Raw genomic sequence first — 23,216 nt, 5'->3', positions numbered from 1 at the left:
TTCAATTCTTCCATCTTGTTCCTAATACTACGAGCATTTGTATAAAAAACCTTAAGTAAGCCCATCTTACTTTTATTTAATGCTGCACGATTGTTTGAATCCCAGCTGTTAAAATCTTTACTCTTATTGGACACCCTATTTCTGTTTCTACTCAAATCCCAATAGTTAGTACCCTTTCGAATTCTGCTCCTTAAACCATGTCCCCCATTCCAACTTAGTTTTTTGATTCTGAAGCCTCTAAAACCAAACCACTAACCATTTTGACCCCTGTAGAACTCAGATGCAGGCCATCCCTAGCAATCCAATCTCGTTTACATTTACTCCACACATCAATAAACCTGATTCTACGCTTAACGCAAATTTCCTTGAGTACCAGGTTCATACACCTAGCCCGTTGGTTTAACCAACTCCTATGCACTCCATACCTGGGAAGCAAACCAACCACTTGGACATTTGCCGAACAGTTGGTTGCTTTGTCCAACAGGGAATCCCATTCCTTTGTAAACTCATCGTTGTTACTATGGCCTACATCGTTAGTTCCCACCCACAAAGTAACTACATCCTCTTTATTAAATACCCCCTTCTTTTCAGCAACCCTTTTTACATCTCTCACCCGAGCCCCTGGCAAACAACATCTAGCCACCTTACGTCTAACTCTGCCTATTGAGTTTCCACCTCACGCACCATTGAATCTCCGAAAATTATACCCTTTGTTTCCCAGTCAATCGCCTCAGCAATAACTTTCCCCTTTACCTCTGGAATTTTCCCACTATCTAACACACAGCTAATGCCCACATCCTTTTTACTAACTTCCTCCTTTAATTCTGGAATATTCCCACTATCTAACACACAGCTAATGCCAACATCCTTTTTGCTAACTTCCCCCTTTCCCTCTGGAGTGTTTACCCCATCTACACGCATACAGCCTAATGCTAACTCACCCTCCAAAGTAAGCATCCTAACTCTGATTTCTGAGAGTTCAACACAATTTGTGCAAATGAAATCCTTCTCAGACTCATCCTTTCCCTTAAACAAGCAGAACATCTGACATAGGTCACAAGAAATCCACTTGTCCCCTTTACCACTTTTAACCTCCTTCATTATGCGTATAACTCCCATTCTAGCTCAAAATGGTACACTTAAAAAGTCAATACAAAAATACAAAATTGGAGAAATAATGCTAATTATTAGAATTAGAAAGCATTGGAAGTAAAAGATACAAATATTACTAAATCCTAAGACAAGCAGTAAATTAAAATAAACAAGTTACACCCTAAACAGAGCACTCAGGCTTAACAACAAGAAATCAGCACAATTTAGGCTTAGCTACACAGAATAGAAAAACACTTTAAAAAAGCAAGTAAATCTCAATAAGTTCAAGAGTTCTTTATGAAAATTATAATTTTAAGTAAAAGCACTATGCTAAATGAGAATACTGTCGATGTAAGAAAATTATAGCAGTATTGTATATATGTGATGAATGTGTCTCAAAATTAATAACATGTTGTACCATTTACGAGTAGAGCAATATTTCAAAAGTGAGAACATTCTGAATCGTCATGAAATACACCGCCAGCTCAGTTATTTCCAGCCGAGGACTGCAGTTTCGTGGAAAGGACTGAGCTGGCGGTGTATTTCATGTATATCTGCTTTAGCCCTGGCTATTGGGCGTTAATTTACTGAATATTCTGAATCGTTTTTGAGAAGAGGGTATGGGTCATTCCCCAGAAGGCGTAACTTTTGAACTCAAATATTTTTCAATTTCGAAATCTTTTGTTTTCTTTTAATTCTTACATGAAAGTGTTACCTACTAGAAACAACCATAAACATTGGCCCAGCTAAGTTCCAATTATTTTACTCATAAATAAAAAAAAAAATTTAAAAATACCTTGTTCATAGAAATTTAAAAAAAAAAGAAAAAAACTCTGATATTAAATTAGCCTCGATTTTTAAACATTAAAAGTAGTAATTTACTTAATTGTGAAAAAAATGAGCTATTTTAATGATTAGGGGGAATCTAATACTAAGCTCTCTTAATTAAAGTACGGCTTAATGATTAGTTATATCCTTTTAGTTCAAATATGTAAAAAATAGTCTATACATAAAATAAAATAAGATGTTTGTGTGTGTGTGTGTGTGGCGCGCATCCCGACAAAACGGTAAGGCCTAGAAAGATGAAATTTGGTATACAGGTGCAGTTTTTGCTGAAGATGTGCACCTCGGGCTTCGATTTTCGATATTTTAATTAGAAAAAAAGTTATTTAATGTTTTATGTGTTTTTTTTGCACTTTTTACCTCACAGACCCCGAACCAATCGCACCACACAAATATTTTTTGCACTATAAGGTAGGAGATATAATTTTAAATATGATGAATGAAAAAAATTTGAAGTTTTTGTATTTTTAATGAATTTTTAAAAATACCTTTAATTTGCATTTTTCCTGGGTTTTGTTTTTTTTAAATATCATCCTGCGAGAATTATCAAAGCCCCATTTCTAAAATTTAAGTTGGCAATAGTAAAACCATTTCGCCCTCTTCGGAAGAAAAAAGTTCTTAAAAATACGCAATAGTTTTTTTTAAACAATTTTTTAATGCTGAACACATTATGTCTTTCCACGCATCAGTCGAAAAAAGCGTTCTTCAATCTTTTATGCCTTTGACGTCACTACTTGTATTTCGATTCGGTATTTACGATGGAATCTTAATTGCAAACAATGTTTATCATTTGTTTTTACTATACAGCTTACTTCTACATTTTATGACGTGATGACTGCGTGTTTTCCGGCAGAGCTTGCTTTTTTTCTTTCCTTTTTTTGTTTAATTTAGGGATTGCATTTATTTCTTTTTCCGTCCCCCCCCCCCAAGCTGCAACGTTTTGCTGCATCTATATTACGTTACATTTCATAGTTATGCACATTTAATTCAATAATAACAGAGATTTTTTTTTTCTTTGTCAAACGCTACTTTTTGCACACTATGGGGAATTTTGAAGATATTTTTTGAGCAATCACGATTGCTTATTGTTCTCACTTGACAGTCCTTGATGATCCGGTTCCTTTTTCAGCTTGGACCAGGCCTGTAGCACCACCGTCCACCGGCGGCGGCGCGGCTGGTCCTGAGCACTGTCCCCCGGAATCCACTTCTGCTGGGCGGTGGCGTCCATGTCCTACACACGCATGCGCATACACAGTTGCCTATGCGCGCACGCCTTTACACACATACACACGCCTACGTGCACACACGTAAGCCTACACACACACGCACACAACTATATACACGTAAACACCCAGGAGGAGGGACATGCTTGGACGGGGGAGCCATTTCTAGAAACAATAACTCTAACCAGTAGAGTCTTGTCGCAACTCGTGATTGCGAAAAACATAAATTGAATTCAAAGTTTCGGAATTCAAATTAGAGTTAATTTTTTTTTTTGCTCTACTTAAATAAAAAAAGGTGTTTTTTTTTTTAGAGTGATCTTTGTTTTTATCAGGAAATGGGCGGGGAGGTTAAAATAAATAGAGATGGATAAGAAAATTTAGAGATAAATCGTAAAGGTAGATAGCCGCCGAAGGCGGCAATCTTGGCGTAAAAATGTGAATGGCACAACAAAAGATAGAGATACATTGATTAATACTGCTGCCAAATTTATTTAAACAGCCGCCGAAGTCGGCAAACTTGACGTAAAAATTTAAATGACAAGTTAGATAAACAGCCGCCGTAGGTGGCTGCTTGCATAGAAAGGCGAATGGCGTAAGAAAGCGGAGCGGCTGGTCGCCGCAGGCGGCTAGTTAATAAATTCGCGAATATACTGGCAATTTATAATTTTGGTAGAATGCCTAATATTAATGTAGTTCCCCTCCATCATTTATTTTTACTTCAGAAATAATGACATTGATTAGATCTGTCACGGAAATGAGGAATTTTCCAATAATATAGGTCTAAAGGATACATTTTCAGGGAAATATTTTTTTTTTCTTCGTTGCTACAATCTGCACAAGTTAAACATATGAAAACATGTTCACTTATTTTTTTACATTAATTCACATCCCTGAAATTCAAGTTCACGGAGGTGAGAGTTCACAATAATCACACTTGGTTTTTCAAAAAAATCTATCTTCTTGTTTTTCGACAAAAATCTCACAACTTCTTTGTATCTGAAAATAAACAAGGAAGTTCTCTTGCATTATGGAAAATAAAATGTGATGTCATTACTTGCACGTGTTAATGAGAAATGGAGTTTTCTGTTCAGGTAACGGAGGTGAGAATTTATTGTGTAACATATAACTTACTAAAATGAAATAAAACGTAATATTAAACAATTAAATAATACTTAAACAATTAGTATTTGAGACATTTGTCATAGGAATAATAAATAAATAAATATACTTTTAATTAAACAAGTTAAACAATCACACCAGGTGTGTGACATGCCACAGAGGTGAGACTTCATATGTTGTGAACCAAAAATATATTAAAATAAAAACTATTACTAAAAAAAATTGTGGGCAGGATTTAGTAGATATATTTTTGATGAAATTAAAAAGCATTGTTAAATGAATTGTTCCTAAAAAGTTTTACAGTAAAAGTCGTGTGACAGAAAAGTTACACTTTTTGAAGAATGACCCATATATTTGATTCAAAAGTAAGAAATCTTACTTTTTAATTCTAAGCCAAATTGTTTTGAAGGAAGTGACGTTCCCAAAAATAAGCGATTTTGTCTCAATTCTAAGAAACATGTTTTAGAAGTGTATATGTAAAAATCAGGTTTCAACATGTCAGATTTTGGTGACCTTTGAAGATTTGATGTCATTGAAGGGAGAAGGAGGAGATAAATAGAGAAAGTCTAGAAATAGAGAAAGTGATTTTTTACACTTCTTTAGTTAAAATCTATTTGCAGTTAACCAACAACAATTTTTTTTAATGTGAAAAGCCACATATAAGCTACCCACGGATAACCTGGAGCTTACAGTACAAAGAAAAAGATCGTTAATTAACATCAGAGGTAGATGTGCATAGATTGGATAGATAAATATAGAGATCAATATAGGTAGATGGTCAGTAAGAGAAAGAAATTCCGTCACTTAAGGAACTTAAACGAGAGTAAATGTCCTCCCTCTCCCCCGGACTTTAAGAAAATAATGCATTCACATAAGAGTGGATGTCCTTTTTGTTACTTTCGGTTAGAAAGTTCTTTGAGAGTACACCTTTTGCCCCCGTTCCTCTCCATTTTGGAAAATTTCCAAAGGACAGTACTAGAGAGAGAAATATAAAATATTTTATGCAAATTAATATTGATATAAATCGATATATATTGATTAATACCGGTGCCAAATTTATCTAAGCAGCCACCAAAGGCAGCAATCTTTGCGTGAATAGGTGAATGACAAGCAAGTCAAACAGTCGCCGTGGGCGGCTGCTTACATAAAAAGGCAAATGGCGTAAAAGGGCGAACCAACTGGTCACCGCAGATGGCTAGTACTGCATATAACTGAGAACATAAACTTAAAAGCTGCAGTACTTTAGCATTTACAACACATTAAAGAATTTCTTCTGCTTCAATAACATTTTATTCACTTTTTAATTAAGTAACTCTTTTTTTTTTTACAAAACAATAAACTATTTTCATAAATATATAAATCATTTCAACAGAGAAGCTCATAGCAATATTTTAAATTAGATTTTTGTAAATCAGTACATACAAAACATAAGCATATGTCTTACAAAGCAGTACAATCAAAATTTAACAAAATACTATGTAGGTTGATATTTCAGAAGATGAACTTCACCAGATGTGGTACCTATTACTAAAATATACTTTTTATCACTGTCAAACAATCCTGACGATGTTATTGAAGTCACTGGAGCAGAAGAATGAAACTGGCAAGCCTGAAAAAGGTTGTTTTTCATTTAGTTGAATTTCTTGTTTTATTCTTGCATACATAAACATTACATGTGCCATAAACTATATAGGAGAAACTGGATATAGTAGATGCACAGTTTACGTTCTGAGTTTTCTAATTTTTGTGTCTCATGTTATACATCAATATAAAATTTCACGAAAAACCATTAGTATTTTCCTATTTATTAATGACTTTTACACCTTTGTTGACATAGTTACACGGTTCATATTTAACAAAATCTTTAAACAATTTTTTATGTATCAACTACAGCCAGTGCCAAAATTTCGCCATTCTAAAATTTGCTGAAGTCCAATATCCGACATCCAATAATGTATTTTTTTAAAGAAAGAAAGTTGTTTTGCTGAATATTTATAATCTACAAAATAAAAATTAAAAGAAACAAACTAGTTTCTCAAACTAAAGTTTTAAAATTAGATTAGAAATTGATGAACTCTACTAAAGATTTCAGAAATACTTTCTCAGTTTTTGGTAATCACGATTGCTTATTGTTTTCACTTGACAGTAGTTGATGTTCCTTTGATTTTATTTTTCTATGCTTATACTGCAAACTTGCCTGCTCCATGGGCCTACACAGGCTTCAGTGAATATGCCCTTCCTCCTGCGCGGTGACATCTAGGTATTTCCTTTGGTCTCAGGGCGACAAGGAGCATGTCTGTGCTCATGGACAGTGGGGTCCAAGACCCACGGAATCAACTTTATTCATACCCGACCCTTACTACCTTACACAATTCTCTTAAGACAAAAACAGCATACCAACCACTGGCAATCATTTGAATTTTGACATCTTGAACTCAAATTATGTTTCTTGCAATTATGATTGCAAAAGGAGCCATTTGTAGAAATAAGAAACCCAGCAGCAGAAAAATATTAAAATGAATTTTAGATAAGAAAAAAAAACTTATTTTTAGCCTGTCAAATTCCACTATGTCCATGCAAGAATATGATATTGCATTGATATGATTTATCTTTGCAACAGAAATTTAAATTAATGTTGTTATAGATATTTTGATGCAGTGATTGGAATTTTAATGAAAGCCGCATACTTTCAATTGCCTGTAGGTTGGCATTTTTACCATTTGCAACTAGTGTGACAAACAAGGTTCTCCACTTTTAAGATAACAAAAATAAATTCCGTAAGAGATTTGACTGCTAAGCTTAACATGGGAATTCAACTCTCATCGTACAATATTAACTAGTCAAACTTCTTTATCACTTCACTTTTTGGACAGTCAACAAAGTGACGTCATAGCTGGAGCAATGTCATAACCGGGGTAGTTTAAAAGTCCATAAATACACATTCGTTTATAATATAATTACAGATTTGATACAGAAATTAATAGTTTTGATCTTTTTAATTAGATTTAACTAATGTAAATTTGAATTATTGGTGGATAAAACTAAAATTAGAAGAAAAAGAATAGTTCACTTATTTTTTCCTTTTTTTTTTCAATTATAAAATACTTTCTAATAAGAGTTTTCTTAACTTTTGAATCACATTTTTTTAATGCTTTCCTTTCTACAAAGTTGATTATTTAAATGAATTAAGAAAGGGTTTCTTGTAATTATCAGCAAGAAAGAAATCAATCGAGGACTCTTCACTTTTGTCCACAAATCGATATGATTTTGATGGCTAAGCCCCCCCCCCCCTTTTGAAAGTGGAAAAACACTTTCTAATTCTTTTATCTATTTTAAAGTTGTGTGTTCCTTTTCAATCTAATGAGCAGTTCTTATCTCTTTTTCTGTTGTGGGAGAAGCTTGTAGTGACCACCTATATCTTAGTAGCTATGGTCTTTCTCTTTTACTGCTTCCCTACTCCAGTATTAAAATACATCTGCTTTGAATTCCTTTCTATTGTCCCTCTTGTCAAAGCCTGGAACCTGTAGTTTTCAGAACTTATCTACTCGCCCCCCGCCATTCTTGAAGGGTCAAACGTTTTCAAATCTCTTGTCAGAGTCAGAAATTCCTACAATAAACTTTTCCAGATGTTTTCATTATTTTACTGAAAATATTTCAATTGCAAAGAAAAATCTGATCCAGTCAGCGCAGCTCAAAGTGTCATCGTAACTGGAGTTGCACCAAAACAACTATCCTAAAATTCGGAGTCACTTAACATTAAACTTTTATGACATAGGTTCGGGACTTCGAAAAAGTGACGTGACATCCAGAGTGTCGTAAAAACCAGGTGTTGCAATAATGAGGTATATCTTCAATAATAAAATAAGAACCACTTATCTCACTAAAATTTGATCCAGGTGTTCAAAATTGACGACTATATGCCGTCACACCCAGATATGCGGGGAGCCCGCTACGCAGACTTCCCCTGACGGTGAAATCTAAGGCTTGCAGCTAAGTGGTGGGGTGTGTGCGGAGAAAAGTTGTTCAAAATTATTTTAAGAAATTTTGTGCATGTTTTTGAAGTTACTTTTTGAAGACAATAAACATTACATGAAATAATTTTCATTTTTATACTTGAAAAACCATTTTCAGATGACAACATTCAGACTATAATACTGAAGAACACAAGGGGTTAAACAAAAGCGATGGACATTAAAAAGGGTTCCACTCGTCAAAAAAATTAAGAAATGCTGCTCTAGTACAGGGTTTCTTAAATTGTGTTCCATGGACCTTCAGGGTTCGATGGAGCTTGCTCAGGGTTTCCATGAGACTTGCATGTTTTCTTTTCACACTTTTCAAATTTGCCACTTAAAAAGTGGATAACTTCAACCAAGAAAAAATTTGAGGGCACCCCAAACCCACTTTCCTGCAACCAAATACTGCCTAAAATTATGACTTTTAGCATCAATTTTAAATATTCTGCTCTTGACACTTGCCACTCTCCAAGTATCTATGACAGCAATTGAAGGGACATTTCCAATATTTAAGGAGTAAGGTTAAATTTAAAGAGCAGTACTGGTCAAGAGCATCTAAATGATTTTGCTCTGTGTGAGTCCACACACAGTCACATCAAAGTCTCCAATTTGTTTTTTTTTTAAAAATGTTGAAAACTAGGACACATTTTTAAGGTTTAAAAACTTTCTGTATAAATTTAAGTGACTTATTAACACTATTGTAGATAAAATACATTAGTATTTCTTTTCCTGTCTAAAAATATATTATAATCATATAACTCATGCGTAAATTCTGAGGTTATGTATCCCATTTATAAACATTCCAAATCACAAACAGGAATCTATTGGTATTTTAGAATAAGAGTTAATAATTCGATGGTATCAATAATTAGCAGCATCTATAATGAAGTGTATTTAACTAGCGATTTAATGACAAACAGTTAATGTGTCAGTCTCTTTGAGGTAAAAACTTGGGTAACCTCATAAACAGAATCCTGGCTACAGCATTGCAAACTATTGAAAAAAAGTGAGCAATTAAAAGGGTTAACTGATCATAAAAATTAAGAAATGCTGCTCCAGTGAATAGGTTGTTACGTTGATGTAAGAAGCAATGGAATGAAATATTTAAAAGTTACTTTCATTCCTAAGATTTTTTTTGCTTCTTTTTTTTTTTTTTTTTGAACAGTTAGAAAAAATAACGTACATGCAAAACTAGAATTTTAAATCATACATAAATCTTAATCAAAAAGGTGGATTTGCTTCAAAGAAACTTTATTGGAAATTCTGTGACATAAAACAAGCGCAAAAAATTACTTTTTAATTTGATAATTTAAATATTTTTATTACTGTTATTGATTAACTCAAAAAATTATAATGTTAGTGCTTTTTAAACCTTTATGTCTGAATTAAAGCACAGTAAAATCAATTCAACTGCAGAGATTTTAAATATATTTTTAATTTTTTATTACAAGAAATAAAGCAAAAGTTATAATAAAACATGAACATTACCCTATAGACTTAACAAATGAAAAGTTAGAGTTTGATTGAGTCAAGAACAACTTTTTAGTCATACTACAACAAAAGTATGACTAAAAAGCTACAATATTAAGAGCAAGTAAATAAGTCTGAATTTTCAAAAAATAATGATGAACAATCTATAATCATAGAAACATAGAGATAACTATTGTCATCCAAAACGCTAAATGACAAAAACTAACCTGCTCTAGTGAAGTTGAATGCCAGCCTTTTACAGTCTTGTCCAAAGAGCTGGTAAATATATAATCACCAACTACACAAACACCTGTGATTGCATCTGTATGTATCTAGAAAAATACCAAAACTATGAATTATTTAAAATCAAGGACTTACTAACTGACAAGATCTTTGCATGCATTGAGAGAGAAGAGGAAAGAGCTTTAAAAATAATGCTATAAAGTAATTTTAACGGAATTAAGATGATATACATTTGGAGAAGAAGAATCAAACTTAGAATTGCAAATATTTAGAAAGATTCTCCTGATATTAATATTATTCAATTCGTAAAACGCTAGAGAATCAAGTAGGTTGATTAAAAAAAAGATGGGGATAAAAAAGTTTAAACAAGAAACTATTTTTGGTTAAACACCAACAAAAACTTGCAAAAGAAACCCTATTTAACTCGGCCGTTCTCTACTTGTACCCTGCAGGTTGCATATGGCCCGACAACATTTAGGGAAGGAGGACCCTGTAATGTAAAACAGACCTAAATTTGATAAAGCTGTAATATAAACTTAATTTTGTGCAGGTACACCCTTAAAAACCCCACTTTTTAAAAACTTTTCCACAAGCATTATTGCTGCCAGAAAATATCTATTGTTGAGTTAACTAAGCAGTATTATAAAAGAAGGGCACATTAATTTTCATGTTATGGCTCATCTGAAATAGTTACAATGAGTGTGAGGACCAAAAGAAAACTACACTCTAAAAACCAGCTAGGGATGATTGATAGATGATGATGTCAGCTCTTTTTGATACTCACGACGCTGGGGATGGGAGGAGGGGAGACATTCTGGTGTCCCGGTTGAACAATTCAGAAATCTGGAATGCCTATTTATGCATGGGTAATATTGTATATATACAGTGCTGTAGCTGGAAAGAAATTAATAACTTAATTTTTTGACATGCTGAAATGGAACCTGCGAATTTTGGAATGGAAAACCTGTCTTACTATTCAGCAACTGAGAAATATCTTTCAAAAATGAACTATAATTGCTTTATATATCTAAACCCGAATAAAGTTTTTTTTTGATTAATTTTTCATAGGCATATTTTCTTACGTTTAGATAATTTTAGTTATTTTCCCTTTAAAGAATATGACTGATCTAGTGAAACATTTCGAATATACATGAGTATGTCATGCAGAGAGATCACCAGCAACTTTAAAATGAAAAATGTAGTTCAAACGAACGAGTTAAATGAACAGATCAAAAGAATGACCGATTCTCTAAAGAATCGATCATTAAAAAGAACAAAATTGCCCACATCTAATTTGTATTCATTGAGTTCCAGTTTGATGAAATAGGAGGTGGATTTCTTCCTTTGGACATAGTGTTTTTAAGAAAATTAGTGTATCGTAAGTACCCGAGAGTTGAAAGAAAATATTATAATGCTTAATATTTAGTTCACATTCAGATGCAAGAAGTGCTAAGAATACTTTGAAAAATGGCGTTGACTAGATGCTTTATGTAAAAAGAGAATTAATGTGTTGAATCTCCTGTATATTACTACACAAAAGAATGAAAAAAAAATGCTTTATCTTATTTTTTCTACTTGCATAAAAGACATTATTAGGACCTTTCTACTTTTAACCAAAGTTGATAGTAATCTGAGGTGATGTCAAAACAAATAAATAACAAAATAAGCAAATAAAGCAATTATTTAAAATCATATGCTTGGTTAAAATTTATAAATAAATAATGTTTTCATTTTATCTGAAATAAAAATAACATGAATCTATAAAAAGTAGTAAACCTTGGCAGACGACTCCAGCGATGAATCTCCACAAATCCAGAGGTAACCCAAAGCATCTCCAATTAAAATTCTTTTTGCCCCATCATAACAAATTGAATAAGCATAAGGCGTAAAGGAAGATGCTTCTGTCAAATCAATTACTTTTTTCTATAATGAAGTACAAAGTATAAAAAGTCCAATTCAGCAGATAAATAAAACAAGCAAAATAAAATATGTATCAATCATTATTCAAAAATTAATCCTTAAAACTCTTCACTTACGTAAATAACAATTCTTTGTATGTACATATGTACACAACACACACTACATGGTCAAACAAAGCAAAGCGCTTTGGATGTCAAACATGTTTTAAATTTCTGGAGATACTTTATGAATAATTCTCTGTAATCTTGCTCATGCTTATGATGTGCTTCATCTCACATTTATCAGTGTATATTCAAAAACTAACACAGTTATGGAATCATTAAAAATTTCAGAAGATTGTCTCTTTTTAATCCTAAAGTCGCAAAAAACCAAGAAGTAATCTGGTGACTTTTAATCCGTGAGAGATCGTGCACCCAACAATGACAAAAAGAGATTGGACAGGGTGACTGAGTCACCCCAATCAGTTTTATCTAAAATTATCAGTACCCGCACGGCAATGTCCGTGCTAAGAATTTAAAGGAAGTCCATTGAATAAAAATAGTCCACGATCCCCTCCTTCCCTTCTGATGTGAAATGATCATTTTTCTTTAACTAAAATGCAAACACACATTTTCAAAAACCTATTAGATTCTCTTTGGAATTTAAAACTATTCGCCAAAACACATAAAAAGATTAGCATTAACTTTAAAACTCAAAATAATCCTTCAACTGCATTAGTTCATCGCTTAATGTGCCAAGCAACCACGCTACCGTAACTCTGCCCTTTAACGAGTGATGTCCTTATCATAATAAGGAAATTTAGGGAGTGTTTTTCTTCTTCTTATGAAGAGTTTGAGAGACTATGGTCCTCATTCTACAGGGAATATTGAAGGACTGTTGGTCTTACTCTGGCGGGGATCATTAAGGAGGGTTGTCCTTTTTCTGATGAGGATTTGCAAGGACAATTGATGCTATTTTGAGATTGTTGCCTTTATTATAATGACCATTTTAGCTATATTTCTCCTTATTTATTCAGGAGAAAAAGACATGTCTCAGGGCTCACATACCCTCAGTTTTTTCTCAGCAGGAACCAATGCAGCAATCAAAATAACTCACTCAGCACCCGACACAATCTGACAGGAATTGGGACTTTTAGAGGAGAGTTTTCTTTATTTACAAAGCTTCCTTATTCGAATGGGAGTTTTTAGGGACTGATGTTCAAATTTTGATGGCGATTTACAGGGACTGTCATTATTTAGAGAGGCAATTCAGCTTTTTTTATAATTTAATTTAAGCCTGATTGTTTAACATGCATCACTTTATTTTTGAGGTAGACTGTGCAAAGTCAGCCAATGCAGCTAGTAGTTAATAAAATATGAACATTGAAAGAAAATGAACTTTGACAGAGCATCTGGAAAATATATCAATTTTTGTCCTTTAAGTTGCCTACTACACATGACACTTATTCAAAAAAATGAATTGAGTATTGACAGTTTAGCAAGAGAATGACAATCTAATACGTTCAATTTCACCGATTCTTTGAAATTAGAGTTTTGGTAAGGCAAATTGTTAAACATTTTCATACATCAAATTATACGCAAACTGAATTGAATTCAAGTTTGAATCATTAAACACACTAAGACTTACCTAAGTTATGTTAATTATATCACAGCAATTATTTTTCATAATTAGCAAATGGTATTTGTTACATAAACAAGGCAATTTAAACAATTTGGTACACAGTTCTGTTTGTTCTGTTTCAATCTAGTGTATAGCCACAAATAGGTAGATATTTTGCCTTTGCTCTCATAAAACACTTTCTGTTTGTACAGATGGGCTTTTGCTTAGTTGTTAGCTTACTGTTGGCTAAATTTTTGTACATTTTTATTTATTTATTTTTTGCAATACATCGCTCCATTTCTTTTCTTTTTGTTTTCCTTTACTTAAAGGGGCTTGAAAAAAAAAAGATAGATACCAGCCCAGTGTTTCCCTGACTGAACTGAAACAGAGCTAAAAGTAATTTATGTTTGCTTACATGTCACTATTACCTTGCCATTTATATAATGTGATTTATGAAATGAAACTTGAAAAGACGTTTTAGAGTGGCTGACCCATAATTAATAGAAGAAAACATGGAAAACTCCAACCGTGCTAATCAACAACCATCTCATCACTTTCTTTTCTAAATCAATGACTCCAAAGCCTTTAAATTAGAACCTTAGACCTTCTACTTTCAAGCAAAATGTGTTAGCACTAGGCTACAAGTCAATCTAAGCACAAGGCAAAATTTGATGCTCATCCATCAAAAATCTGTAAAATACAAAATTTCACAACTTTGTCCTGAATTTTATCAATTTTTGTTATAAAATGGATGAGTTTTATGAAGCGTATAAATGAATCATAAAAGTAAATGTTACTTGATAGACACTATAAGTCATTACAATGTACAAATTTGAAAGTGTGACATCTGAACATAAACACAAAACTTATGATTAGAAACAGAACATAAAAAAGGAAACAAACAAGTAGAGTAATCATGATGTGAACAGTCTTAGTATATATATATATTTTTTTTTTCATCCCAGAAGAAACTCACTAAAAATATACTTTGAATAGTTTCCAATCAGTGAAAATCTTAACAATTGGACAGAAAAAAAACCTTGCCATAAAAGAAAGCAGTGCTCTTAATAACTTAAGCAGGCAGAGGCTTTGATTATTGTAAAATCATGTTGTAAATAGATTATCATAGCATTATACACTTCTAAATGCATGTACTGCAAGCTGAAAATTGGCACTGTTTAACATTGTGTACAAAACAATTACAACAAATGAACACAATAAAAAAATTAACTTTAAGGTTAAAAAATATATAAATAAAAATTAGATTTCACTGAAGACAAATTACAGTAGAAGTATGAAAAACTCAATATGTGTTTTTTTTAAACGTAAAATGAGAAAATTATCAAGTTACTTACATATTGCTTATCAGAAAAACTAAAGTATTTCACCAATCCCTTCAGTAGAGATACACATACAGAATCCTTGCTTTCATTACGTGAAAATATACACACACCTAAAATCCAGTCAGTAGAACTAAAAAAAGAGGCCACATTAGAGGATTTATTCAAGTTGAAATAATGAATTTACATAATGTGCAAACAAAGATGTAAAGTTAGCAATAAAATCATCTAAATTGTTTTGCTGTTCCCTAAAAACTCTACTAAGTTCCATCATAACGCTATACATGAAAAGTCGAAAATTTTAATCGCTCGTTCATAGAATCAAATGCTAAAAAGTAAATCAACCCTCTATTCTCAATTTTATTAAAACATAATTGCAACCATTTAGAAAATAAAATGTAAAAGCTGTTACACATGCAAATAACCACCTGAAGAAATTTTAAAAGTCTAAAGCAGGAAAATAAATATTAAAAAAAAGTGATACAAACAGGAAAAGAAAAAGAAGAAAACATATTCTGTTGAGATAACATAGGATAGAAAGATTTCTAATGGCCTTCTGCATTTTCTCTTAGCTCAATTTTCATGTCCTTTCCAGAGCATTTTCAGAGCTTTATTATTTTGTGTGACTCGGCTAATAAACAGTTTATCTCATAAATTTCAGTTAATCAAGTGGTGTATTAAATCTTTCAGTAAGAAAATATAAGCTTGTTGAGAGGAGAAGAGCTCATCTCCATTCAGCCTTGTTTTTTGGGAAACCTAGCACACTCTGTAGGAATTTCCCCTACATAATGATATTGCTTCTATACCTTTTTATCTTAATTTTAACAATTATTTATGATTTTTTTTCAGTTATATATACTCAGTTGAGCATTTTAAATATATTTCTCATAGCTTTAAAAAAATAAATAAATAAAATAAAGCACTTTTTATTGTGAAAACATTTTAGACTTATGCATATATTTGTTTCATTTGAAGCTGGTTTTTACGTCATTTAGCTCCAGCCATCTTTGCACTGACATAAATGTTAAGCTCTGAAACACATTTACGTGATTTCCATTGTTAATTTGCATCTCACTTTCCTTGATTTTGTTCAAGTATACTGTATTTACTTTCCTTACAACAACATTTGCAGAGAAAAGAAAATAATTAAACACAATGTTTTGAAACTTACACACTGACTGTAGCTTTCACATCATTTATTAAGCTGACTAACTCTCCTGATTTCAAACCAGCAAGAAGAGTGTTTGTTTCATTACAAGAATCCATACACATTGTCTCACTGGGAAGTTCATAAGATGTTTTCAAGCTTTTAAAAAAAAAAATTATATATAGTTATTTACATATAGTTTTTGTTATTTACATTATATCAACTACAACACTTTTCATTTTTAACAATATCATTAGTAGTCCTATAGTCCTATTTGTTGAAATCCAGCTTATTTAATGTGTAATGTGTAATTGCCTTTCTTTGCCCATTCTCACTTCTTAGCCATAAGTCCTTATATTGACATGGCTCGTAGAGAGGGATGATGGGGCATCTGCAGTTGGATAACAACTAAAAGACCATTCCTATTAAAAGACAGCCTAAATAAAGTCTATTTCTTTCATAAACAGCGAAATATTTTTAAACTCTATTTTAGGGTTAACTCCATGCAAAGAGGGGTTAGACATGTACGCTACTGAATATGCATATATTCACTGCCATATGACATGAACTACGCCCAGCATAAATGTAGAATAGCATTTCCTTTCAAAAATGAGGATTGATGTTAATCAGTCATAGCTTTGAGAATGGAATCCAGTAACAGAGAAGAAAACTATTAACAAGTCTGACCCATAAATCTTTACTAATTCCCATTGACTGCTGTTACACCCAGTTTTGTCTCGAAAATTTTAGACTGGACTGTTCCTTTATATATCAATAAAATTCAAGTACAAAATGTACAAGTGATAATGCAATGAGCCTAAAACACTAAATTATTCTAAGTTTTTTTTTTTTTTTTTTGTTCCCTTTTTTTACATTAATGTACAACAATAACTAGCATGTACACCGATTCTACAAAATAATAAAATGATTATTCTGTTTTACTTAAAACTTTAAAAATTTTTCCATTTATATAATAATATTAATAATATTTAATTATTGCTACAGTGAAGTCTAGGACAGACCCCCTATGAAATGGAAAAAGCCTTCAACAGAAAAAAAAAATAGTCCCAGTGAATATTAATGTTTTACAACTTAGAGTTGAAACAGAATTTGCGTAAATTGGAAACAAAAGAATATTTGCTACTTTCAGATTAAAAATCCTGTCAAGATGGAATACTTCCTTATTTGTCTTGTGAGGGAACTAGCTTTCTTAACTACAATGTTGTGAATTATTTTCAGTTCTTTGTCTTTGAATTTGAAGGTCGAAAGGGTGCAGAGCAAGGGAGCCAAAATACTTCTTACTGTATACACTCTCTTTGTGGAACTATTACTCAGAAAATGAATGAGCGAGAACAACAATATGAAATTGTGTTCTATCCACAGTCATGCATAATGACCCATTCCTCCACATACCCATCAACTGCTCTGTGAAAGGGAAGTTTTCTTTTAGTTACTTAAAAAAGATACATAAAGAGAGGTTGAGATAAAGCAATGTGCCATGCATAAACATTTTACAATATGGGATATCAAACCAAAAACATGATAGTTGGAAAAATGCAAATTTAATAAAAGATGAAAATAAAGAATAATTTGAATAAAATGGAGATTTGAAGAGAAAAATTAGCAAAAGTAGAAATGGAGCAGAGAATGAAACTATCGCTCAAAGCCATGTTGCAAATGTTTCTCACTTTAGAATTTATGGTAAAGGCTCCAGCTTGATAAATGTTGGGAAGACTTAGGAAAAATTTTCATACTTCAAACGCATGGCCAGGAAACTTCAAGAAAAAGCATGTGATAAAATTAAATGAATTTCAAAGTGAAGTTGCCAATATATTGAACAGTAAACAGCTGGGGAAAAACTTGTTAATATAATTCCACCATACAAATTGAAAAACACTGCAAATGGTGATGAACAAAGTTCTTCATTCTAGCTCTTCTAAATTTAAGTTCATGTTTGAAAAGTGAAAGCTGTAGAGAAGAAGGAATGTAATAAGATACCTAGAGATTGTCTGATTGTATCAGTTTGTGCATTTATAACTAGAGAAGGAGAAATTCAACATAAGAAAAGCAGCAAACATTTTTGAGTAAAATTTTAAAATCCATAAATCTTCCAATTGAGTGGAAATCCAACAAGGCTTGTATTACAATATTGTAAAAAGGCAAAATTTAATTTTAACAATCTTAAGCATGAAATACACTACCAGCTCAGTCATTTCCAGCCGAGGACTGCAGTTTCGTGCTTATTAGCACTCATCAGCCCGTCATAGGAAAGTGACTGAGCTGGAGATAGAAAACCTCTTAAGGAAGCCAAGAGTGCCAAACAAACTGGTAACTAATATAGAATTAGCAGACCAGACGAGTGACCGAAGCAATGGGTCGGTTCAACTTGAAGATTGAAGGCAAGGCATGGGCGGTAATTCACTGAATATAATCTTAAGCATGTTTTTTTCCCCCTCAATTAAAAGATTATAGCTTTTAGATAACTAGCTAAAATAAATAGGAAAACACTGAAGTTTAAAATCTAAACAGGGATTCCTAAACTTTTCCAATTTGCGGCACCTTTTGAAAAAATGCAATTTTTCACAGCACGCTTGTCTATCTCATTTGTATATATACTAGTATATTGATACCGGTCATACTTTGCGGCATCACTAACCCCTCCCTATGCCACTAAGGGAACAGTGGCACCTACTTTGGGCACCTTTGACCAAGTAGATGAAAAATATGAATATACAATAAATAACTACTAAATAAAAAAAATAACATAGAAATGTAAAATGAAAAAAATAAACTGTTTGAATCAAAAATGTGGAATGTTTAGAAGAAAAAATATTAAGCCTATTAAGAAATGCATACTTACTGCAAACTATATGACATATTCTCCAGTGAAACAACAGAATCATACTGCAATATGTCCAAAAAATATTTATCTTCGGAATCACAATATTGAGTATATGCAACAGCAAAAGTGTTATCTTTAAGCAATGCCATGCACTTGATGTAGCTTCTGGGATACTAGACAAAAAAGTAATTTAAAATTAAATACTTTAAACGTCGGCAAAAAGAAAGCTCTCATAAAAACAAAAATCTCTCACAAAATCAAATGCATGAGATAGCAATTGAGCATGATTAGCACAGCTTCAAAATAGCAATGTTTATTGTTGAATATTAATGTTAAGATTTATTGCAAATTTTGATTTTTAAAAGAGTCCTAATTTATAATAGAGTGAACCCTCTCCAGCCCCACCCAGATTACCCCTTTTTTGTCAGATGGGTTTTTTTTTTCGCTCCAAATTTCAGACCTCAAAAAAAAAGCTCTCCCCTCCCCCCCTGAAAATTAATTTATGTTCCATTCAAATTCTTTGATTGAAAGTATTTTTTATATTCAGGAGTTTTTTGTTGCTTTTAGAATGGTCAAGTAAGCAAAATCTTGCTTTCCACTGACCAGCATTTTTACCTGCAATTCACCTAAGTTTTAAATTTAAAAAAAAAATCTGTATAGAAATGTTTTGAAAACTGGCAAAACAATAAATTGTACAAAATGATTTCAGTTCTGAATCAAGGCGAGAAGCACAACTACAAAAATTGAAAGGGAACATGCCAGAAACAGTAATTTCATTTTAAAGACTGAAATTTTTCTCATACTCACATGTATGTGATGCCAACTTCTCTGGTACAAGTACGCTGAACTTGTGAAATGCAAGGATGACTTAGAAAGGGTTAAGAAACCACCTCTCCAAACGATCTCCACATGACTTGAAATTCTGTTACAACGAATACCAATACAACGAAATTTCCGTTTCAAAGAAATACATTTTCGGTCCTGATTTAACTGACATTACATTATTTGAATTCCATTACAATGAAATTCTCGTTACAACCAACAGAATTTGCGGTCCCTTGAAGTTGGTTGTAACGGAATTTCACGGTACTAATCTACCTTCTATTAAATGACTACCTTGAAACAGCTTCCCTCTAATTACAACCACTTTTCCTTAAAGCAAGAAAAAAAAATCTTCCATCACTTAAAATCTTTCCCAACTGGGTTCAGAGGTAATAGTTTTTCCATACCAGAACTGACTGTGATTTACTTTTTCCTTTTTGAAGGAAAAGGGCAATTTTTTTTTTTTTTTTTTTTTTTTTTTAACATTTAAAAATAAAATCTTATTACAAAATGTTGCATTGAATATTTTTTGTTTTTCATGTGAAAATTGTTTTGTTCTCTAATAATCTTTAATAATGTAGGAATGAGTAAGTACAAGAGGCAAGTAAATATCATATAATTAAAAAATATATTTTTTTTTCAGAGGGTTCCAAGCTCCTTAATAGGCCGAAATTTTTTTTCTCTTTTTTTTCATCACACATACAAGTAAAAAACAGCATGTAAATGTGCTATAAACAGTAAATTTAACCAATTCAAATTTTTGAAAATCCAAACATAAGTTATATTTTAATAACTTACAGTTTTTTTAGTAACATATATGAGATGGTAGCCCTTAGAAGATAAAGACACTTTCCATAAAACTACGTTCCCTTCAGTATCAGAACTCAGAATTACGTCACATTCAGAAGAAAATAAAACACTTGTAATAGCTGTTGCATGAATGAGAGAATTGCCAGGAGCAGAAAATGGTGTTTTCCACAGATTAACAGTCCCATCAAGAGAACACGATAAAATTTCACCTGAGTCATCTAAGCAGCAAGATGTGATACCTTTGCTGTGCCCATGAAGTGAATACCAAAATGATTTCTAAAAAATAATAATTTTACAAATCAATTAAAAATAAACAATAACTAAATTTTTTAAAAAAAGTATTTTATTTAAAAATATTTAAATACAATATAGCAGTGGTTGGAAAAACTAAATTTTTTTTTGTAGCGAATTACAGCTACTTCAACAAATGCAGTTCTTCTTTTACAAATGCATTTAACTACAGATACTTTTTTTAAATGTAGCATTTACAAATTACTTTTGAAATGTAGTCACTAATTTTCTAAAAATAAGTAAATAAAAAGCATAGAAACCAGAGTGTACTATAAAAAATGAAAGTCGAATTGTCAAGTCACATATCCTCTTATATTTTTCCTCTTATGTCCAAACCATTGTGAAAAAAGTTTCACATAATTTGTACAACGGCAACCAGTGCCGACATGCGCCTGAAAGCGTAAACCAGCACTTGTATGCAGGCCAAATCGAAAAAAAAAACTTTCTTTTAGAAACTCGAAATTTTTGTTGATAAAACTTTGCCCCCCCCCACACCCCATAAATACCACCGCTAATTACACACTTTACTGTTTACATTTTTCAGCTTGATAATTTCGTAAAATTTACCTTAAATTTTTAACAAATAGATATTGAAAAAAAATCAAATTTTTTGAAGAAAATTATAAATTTTATGCCAAGTGTGAAATACCTAAATGTTTTTTAATTTGAATAAATGTTTTCGTGGTATATGTGGGGTATAGGGGCAACATTTTATTAACAGAAATTTTGAGTTTCAAAAAAAAGGTTTTTTTTTTTTTTTTATTTGGCCTAGCATTACAAGTGCTGGTTCACACTCTCAGACAACACTGGTTGCTAAGTGGGCACTGGTTGCCATTGTTCAAAATATAAGAAACGTTTTTTGCAACTGTTTTCACGTAAAAGGAAAAATAAAGGAGGGTGTACAAATTGAAAAATCAACTTTCATTTTTTTTTTTGGGAGGAGACACTCTAATACACACACACCATAAGAGAATTGGACGAAAAAAAGGTTTAGATTGATAAATGAGCTCACTTAAACAGGGAATATTACTAAGAATTATCTACTATTTCTATTTTTTTTTACAAAAATGTCTGTTATCATCCTCTTCTATAACATTTACAGTAGCGTCTTTATTTTATTTGGTGACTGTAAAAGCACTCATTTTTGCAGTACTGTAATTTTCGCATTTTTTGTGTGCCCGTTGTAATCACGAGAATGTAAGCCACACGAAATATTTTTGTTTCTCAATTTTCAATCTGTTCATATAAAATTCACAAAGTTTTCAACTTGCAAAATCACTGATATCTTCATTTTTGCGAAAATAAGTGCTTTTACAGTATTGGAAAAATAATCGCTTTGAAATCTTAAAGGCTCATCCACAGGACATTCTCGGCAGCCAGAAAAAACGAAAGAATTACTAAATTGGCAATTATTGCTCATTCATACTTTTCTTTTAAAGTCAAGCTCTATTCAATAAAAATAATTGGGGAAATATGAAAATTATGCTGGCAAACAAACTAATGACCTCAAACGTAGGAAACAAAGGGTAGTAGTGAGGGGATATTATTCTAATTGGAGTGAGGTTTTAAGCGGGGTTCCTCAAGGATCAGTGTTAGGGCCTGTTTTGTTCATTGTTTTTATGAACGATATTCACAAAAATATTTCTGGGAACATGAATTGTTTTGCTGATGATGTCAAAGTTATGGGGACTGTAGATAATGAAGAACAAGCAAAACAGCTGCAAGAGGATCTAGATCATATTACGGAGTGGGCTGATAAATGGGGTATGTCTGTTAATGTTGGGAAATGTCAAGTGCTACATTTAGGGCATGGAAATAAGTGTACAAGTTATTATTTGCAAGGTTCAGTCATTAGTCAGGCAGACAAAGTTACTGATCTGGGGGTCTTAATAAGTCAGGATTTAAAGTTTAGCCAACAGTGCAGCACTACTAGTAACAAGGCCAATAAGATGCTTGGGTTTATCAATAGATCTATTTCAAACAAATCTAAAGAAGTTCTTCTGCCCTTATATAGAAGTTTGGTAAGACCTCATTTGGAGTATGCTGTTCAGTTTTGGTCTCCTTATCTTAAGAAAGACATTAATGTATTGGAAAGGGTTCAAAGGCGGGCTACAAGGCTAATAAATGGACTTTCTCACTTAGACTATGATTCCAGGCTTAGAAGGTTAAAAATGTACAGTCTTGAGCAAAGAAGAGACCGAGGGGACATGATTCAGTTGTTTAAATTTATTAAAATGAAAGATGTTACAGGGCTGAAGTTTAGCACTGATGCACTGAAAACGGGACAAGAGGTCATTGTTTTAAGCTATTTAAATCTCAGGCTAACATGGATATTAGGAAAAATTATTATTATAGCAGGGTAGTGGAACCTTGGAACAGTTTACCGGAAGAGGTGGTAATGAGCAAGGGAGTAGATAGTTTTAAGAGGGCCATTGATCTTCA

At 32.3% G+C, this 23,216-nt stretch overlaps 1 protein-coding gene across 1 annotated transcript in view; it reads right to left on the bottom strand.

Annotated features, from left to right (window-relative positions):
• Nucleotides 1–5,552: 5,552 nt before the first annotated feature.
• Nucleotides 5,553–23,216, bottom strand: part of LOC129231813 (telomerase protein component 1-like) — a 210,155-nt gene continuing 192,491 nt past the window's right edge. The window contains exons 48-54 of the mRNA XM_054866192.1: nucleotides 20,472–20,759; nucleotides 18,870–19,024; nucleotides 16,034–16,168; nucleotides 14,878–14,995; nucleotides 11,780–11,926; nucleotides 9,988–10,092; nucleotides 5,553–5,886 (exon numbers count right to left, since the gene is read on the bottom strand). Coding sequence (XP_054722167.1) covers nucleotides 5,752–5,886; nucleotides 9,988–10,092; nucleotides 11,780–11,926; nucleotides 14,878–14,995; nucleotides 16,034–16,168; nucleotides 18,870–19,024; nucleotides 20,472–20,759 — 1,083 coding nt within the window. The 3' untranslated portion in view covers nucleotides 5,553–5,751. The remainder of the gene's footprint in view (nucleotides 5,887–9,987; nucleotides 10,093–11,779; nucleotides 11,927–14,877; nucleotides 14,996–16,033; nucleotides 16,169–18,869; nucleotides 19,025–20,471; nucleotides 20,760–23,216) is intronic.

This window comes from Uloborus diversus, chromosome 10 (assembly GCF_026930045.1).
Source record: "Uloborus diversus isolate 005 chromosome 10, Udiv.v.3.1, whole genome shotgun sequence".
Lineage (NCBI taxonomy): Eukaryota > Metazoa > Arthropoda > Arachnida > Araneae > Uloboridae > Uloborus > Uloborus diversus.
Note: the sequence above shows the minus strand (reverse complement) of the source record. Positions and strands in the feature narration are given on the sequence as shown.